A 7,104-nucleotide genomic window follows, 5' to 3' on the forward strand; every position below is an offset into this window, starting at 1 on the left:
TCCCCGGTTAGAGCCACTCCAAATTGAGCAGAATCCTTGACAGGAAGTGTGTGGGGGGAATTAAAGAAAAAGACATTGCAGAGTCACTTGAAAATCACCAGATGCAAACAACTGCCTCTATTATGGTACCTGGGGATGAGAGGAGCCGGCCAGGGTGGAGAAGAAAACGGTGGGTGGCATTTGTGTCTTTCATACTGGAACAAGCAAGAAGTCCGCCTCTGTACCACCACAGGGTCTGGAATCAACGAGGCAGTCCTAACATTGAAATGCCACGGTTTTTGAATGCCATTGAACATTGAAATGCCACGCTATGCCATACACTAGAGGGCAGCACAAAGCTGTAGATATTTCAGCGTGGCACTACACGCTACCTGTTGTTTCCTGGCTATTTTAAACGCACTCCCTCCCTATCCAAATGCAGCAGCTGGGGCTGAATTTCTAAGGGGGAGAACTGTGGGATGGGGCAACAGGGGGCCGTATTCGGGGGTGTGGTATTTTTCTGTGGGAAAATGACAGGGAGGAACGGTTAAAACACCCCCCCGCCCTTCTCTTCCTCCTATGTCCAAAAAATAGCGCTAGTATCTGCATTTGGAAGACTGGATGCAGGAGGAGGCTTGTGGCATGATCAGGGAACCAAACATAACGTATAACTCACCTTGTTGCCACCACAAGAAAATCCGTTCATCTAGATGCCACAAACTCCCTGGTTGCTTTTGCTACAACTGACTGCCAGGGAGACTTCCTCTGGAAACTGTATTTTGGGATCCTGCTGGGGCTGGGCAGAGGCCTGCTAGGAAGAGTAAGGAGCAGGCCCGCAGGGGATGGCGCAGAGGTGCCTCAATATCCCCTCTCTGTGCTTGCTCTGTCCTCCTGCCCCTTTAAATCCCGATTGAAGGCATGCCTTTAAAATGGAATGGGCAGCTCAGTTCTTTTCCCACCCCCCTCAGGCCAAAATAGTCAGGGCCCCTGGTTCAATTAGCTCGCAAGGGCTAAGGCTTTGCTAGGCCTGATGTGAGTTTGTTTTGTTGGTCACTCTGGAAGGAGCTGCTGTTTGTGGTGCCTCTTGAGGAGGTTGTGGGGAATGTAAACTGAGTTCTAGGCTCCCATGCTGTGTTACAGGAATCTATGGGCCTGTAGTGTGAGGACAGAAGTGGGGCTCTGGCTTCCCTGAGGGAGGACAGGGTGATTTGCCTGGTCCTCTGGGGCCCTGTGAGCCCTTGGCCCATAACCAGCGCGTTGTCATGGCTAGCCTTGGTACCTTGTGTCTTTGTGGAGCTTTATTCCTCTTGGCAATGGTGTTTCCTCTAGAGCATGGCTTGGGGGTGGGTCAGGTGGGACCAGCTTCTGTGGGGGCTCTGTCTGGAGCCCCTTCCCTACCCCTCATTCAGGTGCTTCTGGGCAAGGCCCCACCCAAGACCAGGCCGCAGGGGCGAAATAGGCGTATAGCCAGAGGACAGCCACTGCGCTACATGCTGAACTTGTATCGGAGTGTCGCCGACAGGCACGGTCGCCCGCGCAGGAACCGGAAGCTGGCCACCAATACCATCCGTCTGGTCAAGCCCTTTGCCAAGGCCCGCCAGCCTGGAGCAGGTGAGTTGGGGGGAGCTGAGGGCTGTGGGAGAGGGGGGGGGGAGAGGAAGGAGCTTGTTCTCTAAAGTGGGGGCTCCAGGTTCTGTGGCTGAATTGTAAAAATTGTTCTGTTGCTTTGGGAACTCAGGGGTTTGGCCAAGTCTGTGAAGTCAACCAGCAAGCAATGTGGAACTGGCCTTTTAAGAGCAGAGAAGAGGAGGAGGAGGAAGAGAAGATTGGATTTTTATCCTGCCCTTCACTCAGAGTCTCAGAGCGGCTTACAAGCTCCTTTCCCCTCCCCTCCCCACAACAGACGCCCTGTGAGGTAGGTGGGGCTGAGAGAGCTCTTTCCAGAACTGTCTTTGAGAGAACAGCTCTGAGAGAACTATGGCTTGCCCAAGGTCATCCAGCAGGTGCAAGTGGAGGAGTGGGGAATCAAACCTGGTTCTCCCAGATTAGAGTCCACGCACTTAACCACTACACCAAACTGGCTCTTATTATACCAAACTGGCTCTTATTAATGTATAAGGGTGCCTTATTAATTTTGGTGCTTATACAGTGATTTTCTCCATAGTGGAGACCCAAAGCAGCTCATGCCATCACCTCTCTCTCCTCCCTCTCCACCTTTTCCCTGGTGTAGTTTGGCCTGGCCAGAGAGATTGGATTTTTATCCCACCCTTCACTCAGAGTCTCAGAGTGGCTTACAAACTCCTTTCCCCTCCCCTCCCCACAACAGACGCCCTGTGAGGTAGGTGGGGCTGAGAGAGCTCCTTTTGCCACTTGGCACTGGAAAGCTGGCAGCTCTCTTTGAAGGTTGCTATCTCTGTCCTCTGTGGAAGGGTCCTGGGTAAGTGCTGGTAAGTATGGTCATGTCTGTGAACTGGTTTTCTCCTTCCAGCTGGACACTCACAAGGTTCTTTCTCTGTTGCCTCCGTCTACCTTTACTGAAAAGTGTACAACTGTGGTTATTCAGCGCTACCTCAAGAGCAAAATTAGCAGGTGGCACCTGCTATCTCATGATATGCAGCTTTCTGTGATAGGACCTCTGAGGAGAGAAGAGCCAGGTACAGGGGGAGACACCTGCATGTTGCCTAGAGTTTTGGGCTAGGCTTGGGGAGACCTAGATTCAGATCTTCTCTTGCCATGAAATTCCTTTGGTAACCTTACACCAGTCATTCTTTCCAGCCTAATTTACCTCACAGGATTGTTGTAAGGGTGAAATGGAGGAGGGAATCACATATACCACATATACTAAATAATAAGTCCTACCTTCTGCTGCCATTCCAAAGCATGACTTTGAAGTGTAGCATTTCTAGGAAGTAAGGGGTTGGGAATATAATGTACTGGGTTGCTAGAAACTTTGCACTATTAGCTCCTATTGAAATGGAGGAGGGAATCACATATACCAGCTTTGGAGGCCAAGATAAAAATGTACTAAACAATAAGTCCTACCTTCTGCTGCAGTTCCAAAGCATGACTTTGAAGTGTAGCATTTCTAGGAAGTAAGGGGTTGGGAATATAATGTACTGGGTTGCTAGAAACTTTGCACTATTAGCTCCTATCCATTAGAAGAAAAGTTCCAGAAGATGGGTGGAGCTTTGCAAGCTGTGTAACTGAATGTCTTTAGGATGATATAATAATGATTGGACGGGGTGGCTTTTCCTGTATTCTCTTGTGCCCAACAGGTTGCCTTAACCTGGAGAATGGGAAATGCCAGCTTGCTGCTCTATAGCACCTTCTTTTGTTTTTGGTTCATGTTGGAGAGTCTCTTTCCTGCATAGATTAGTGGCTTACTTCCCAATATGTCAAACAGTACCTATTCCAGATGAAGTGCTGTGTGTCTTGCGCAGTCTTGTACTTCATCGCATTGTTTACTAAATGATTGGTATTGCTGTTAAATGATAAACTGGTCCTGCAGAGGCAGGGTGAGAGGAAGGTCCAGGCTGCAGATGGGGGGTAGTGAAGGTGCCTTCCAAAGCTGGCCTGCTTTCTGGCATATTGCCTGTCTGGCTGCCCTGCTTGTATGGGCTTGCACATGAAATTGGGACCCTTAGCCAGAGCCCTGTATCTGCAGAACCTTCTCTTGTTACTTGTTCAGAGCATTGTACTCTGGGGGGCAGCTGGTAGTTGCAATATGCTCTTTAGATATCCATCCCCATTAAGGTGGGTGGCAAAAGCTCTCTTGGAAAGAACAAGAGGGGTCTGGAGCAATGCTGCCTCTAAGGCGTCTTGTGAGCAAAAATTGTGAGCTTCTGGCATTAAAGTTGTGAGCAAGCGATTTGGCTACAGCATAAATTAGTTTGCTCTGCAGCCATCCTTCCTGAGATAAGACAAAAATGTGTGAGCCGGAGGCTAAAAAACTGTGAGCTAGCTCACACTAGCTCATTAGCTCACTAGCTCACACTAGCTCATTAGGTCATTAGCTCACACTAACACTGGTCTGGAGCCCTCTATAGATGTAGTCTTTTGCATTCAGCTGAGAGTAAATCTCCCTGAACTCAGTGGTGACACTGTTTTTCTGAGTAAATATGCATATGCTTGAGCAGTAAGAACAGAAGCTGACACCTAGAGCTCGGTGCTGATGTTGTTCTGTTGGTGATCAATATCAGGGTGCTAAAAGGACTGGTGCTAAATTGTAACTGGGAGCATTCATAAAACCATATGGACAGATCAGGTTTTAGGAGTGGGAATAAACACATGCTTGCTTGACCATGCTTTAAAAATGGTTTGGGTGATTTGCCCTGAGAAGTGGTCTATGAGTCCTTCACCCCTGGGCTAGTGGCCGCCATGGATTCAAATGTCCCAGGCTCCTGGGAGACATCTGCTGTGTTCCAACTACAGACTAATTCCATTCTTGTATCCAGGGAGAAAGACTCTGGCCTGTGCTTGTTTGTTTTTCTCTCTCTGGCTGACAAATATGCATGTGGCTTTGACCCGCTCATTTGATCTTGCAGGTCCCTGGTTGGTCTGGAATCTTGACTACCGCCTGGAAATCCAGCCACAAGTGGAGCACCTGGTGAGGGCCACTCTAGTCTATTCTCAGACTTTGTCCCTGGCTCAAGGCGAGTTCTTGTGCACAGCTGAGCTGCTGTCTAGCAAAGACGCCATCCCTAGGACCACCCTTAGCCTCACTTCACCACGGGTTGGCAAGAGAAACGCTACTGCCTTTTCGACCAAAGACAGCTGGGTGGAGATGGACCTTTCCACATACCTTCAGCCGTGGGTCTGGGCTGCCCAGAACAGTCAGGTCCTCCATGTGAGGCATGCATGTGCCTACGTTGGGCAGCCTTGGGGCTCCATCCCTGATCCTGGATGGGAGGATGCAGTGTCCCTGAATGACCCCTTCTTGTTGCTTTACCTCAATGACACTTTGGGTGGACTCTGGACCAGGCTGGGGGGCTTGGGCTCAGGTGAGGCGCCTTTTGAAGAGAAGCGTCTTAGGCGACCTGTTCAGACACGCCAGGCTCGCCAAGCAGGCAATCTTGCCCTGGACCTCCCCAGCTACCTTCGCACAAACAGCATCAAGAAGAGAGAATGTTCCCTCCATCCCTTCCGTGTCAGCTTCCAGCAGCTGGGCTGGGACCACTGGATCATTGCTCCGCATTCGTACCAGCCCCAATACTGCAAGGGTAATTGTCCCCGCATCCTGCACTTTGGCTACCACTCCCCAAACCACGCCATTATTCAGAACTTCATCAACGAGCTGGTAGACAAGAGTGTCCCGCCTCCCTCCTGTGTCCCCTATGAGTATAGCCCAATCAGCATCCTCATGATGGAACAGAATGGAACCATCCTTTACAAAGTGTATGAGGACATGATTGCAAAATCCTGCACTTGTCGGTAAATCTCTCTGGGGGAAGCAGATTCCGTAGGTGATGCTGGTCCCCATTTTGAGGCATACCTGGAACCTAGAGGTTCTCTCCCTCCAATCTTTGTGCAAGGATGACTTTACATGATTTGTAACTGGGTTTCAGTGCATGCCTTTAAAATATCTATTTATTATCTCTTGCATTTTCTGACAGCTGCACCAAGAGAAGGTTTCAGGTTTTAATAAATGTAATTACTTTTTTCATCTGGGTCCCAACGCCCTCCTTTCCCAGTGATGCAATGAGCATGCAATGTCACTGGGCTGTTTTACAGATGGATTTTTATACACATGCTGGCAAAGTGTTGTCTTTTTTCCCTTCTTTTTAAAGAAAGAGCCTGTTTGTGGACTACATAGGTTCCTTAATCCTGCCAGCAGCCTGAAGGAAGCATGGCCAGCTTTGCCATGGAGATGGGTGTGGGGGGGAGTGCTGAGGATCTGTGGCTCTCTGCCTTGTCTCTGGACATTTGTTTGCTGCTCTTTGAACAGCCTAAAAGCAAACGTCTTTATCTTTTGAGTGCATTGAATGACTTGTGCCTTCTTCCTGGAAAGCTGCAAATTTCTCTCCTTTGGAACTAGGGGCAGGAAATCACTGCTTGCTTGTGGGTCTAGATGTTGGGATTCATGCTACCTCTTTTGCCCCAGGGGTTCATAGGAAGCAGCTGGCCTGTTCTGAAGCAGGGGAAAACCCACTACTTTTGCAAACACTGTCTGGAGCCTGTTGGGTGGGTGAGGAATGAACTGTCCTTGGGGGATTCCCGCAGGCTGTCCCACTATCTTGTTCTCTCCTATGATGCCGGTGAGGGCTGGTGTGTCTTTAGGCTAATTCTTGTTGTCACTGCTGTATCACTGCTGCATGCTCCCCCCCCCTTCCTTTTTTTCCTCTTGGATTTGCTGCCAATCACTGCCTGTATTCTCACTGCACAAAGAAAGCCACACAAATGTCCTCTGCAATGCTGGGAAATATAGTCAGGGGAATGCTGAAGGCTTTTTTAAAAAAAATGTATCTCTGGGGAGAAGAGGGAAAAGGTTGTTGAGCAAATCCTTTCTCTCTGGTACTGGAAGGTTTTAAGTCTCTTCCTAGGGAATGAAGAATAGAATGTCTGAATATTTTAAGCTGAAATTGGTATGGCCTGGGGCATGGGTGCCAAGTGGTCTGTGGGCTGGGAAGAGGTCTCTTAAGTACCCGGCTAGCTCCACCCAAGAGGAATAGCCACTTCAGCTGTCCTGGGTAAATGCAAATGGCAGCTCCTGTTTGGAATTGATTGTACCCCCATATTTTAAAGCACCCTGCTGACATCTGTATGTCTCTTGGCACAGTGCTGGGGGGGTCTGGGCTTCTCTCTAACACAGCCCTTGAAACACTTGGAAGCTTTGATGGGAGACTCTGTTTTTTTTTCCTTGTAGGCTGCCTGGGACATCTTGTTTGGCCTTGAGCCCTTTAACCTTCCTCTGCCTTCTGAAGCACACTGTAGCCTGCCCTGATCTGAATCAATTGCCAATAAGCTGGGGGTACCTTTCTCTTTACCACCTGGTATATTTAAAATGAGATTATGTAAATAAATTTGGTTTCTTTTGCTAAAGAGGATTGTAGTGCATTCTTATTCTTCAGCCCCTGATCTCAGGAAATGAACCCTAGCGGGGAATGGAGGGGAAGAAGGTAAGAGAGC

The 7,104-nt window shown here is 49.1% G+C and overlaps 1 protein-coding gene across 1 annotated transcript; it reads left to right on the plus strand.

The window, feature by feature from the left end:
• Positions 1-1,241: 1,241 nt before the first annotated feature.
• On the plus strand, positions 1,242-5,413 carry BMP15 (bone morphogenetic protein 15). Its single transcript, XM_015408936.1, has 2 exons — positions 1,242-1,590; positions 4,524-5,413. Exons 1-2 carry the CDS (start codon positions 1,242-1,244, stop codon positions 5,411-5,413), a joined length of 1,239 nt encoding a protein of 412 aa, XP_015264422.1.
• Positions 5,414-7,104: the final 1,691 nt, after the last annotated feature.

This window comes from Gekko japonicus, unplaced genomic scaffold, assembly GCF_001447785.1.
Source record: "Gekko japonicus isolate JY-2015 unplaced genomic scaffold, Gekko_japonicus_V1.1 scaffold19, whole genome shotgun sequence".
NCBI lineage: Eukaryota > Metazoa > Chordata > Lepidosauria > Squamata > Gekkonidae > Gekko > Gekko japonicus.

What these genes read in the sequence shown, in the direction of transcription:
- BMP15 (XM_015408936.1), top strand. Translation starts at nt 1,242, where the DNA reads ATGGCTAGCCTTGGTACCTTGTGTCTTTGTGGAGCTTTATTCCTCTTG. An exon ending in GGCCCGCCAGCCTGGAGCAG is followed by an intron (nt 1,591 to 4,523) that starts GTGAGTTGGGGG and finishes TTGATCTTGCAG; the next exon opens with GTCCCTGGTTGGTCTGGAAT.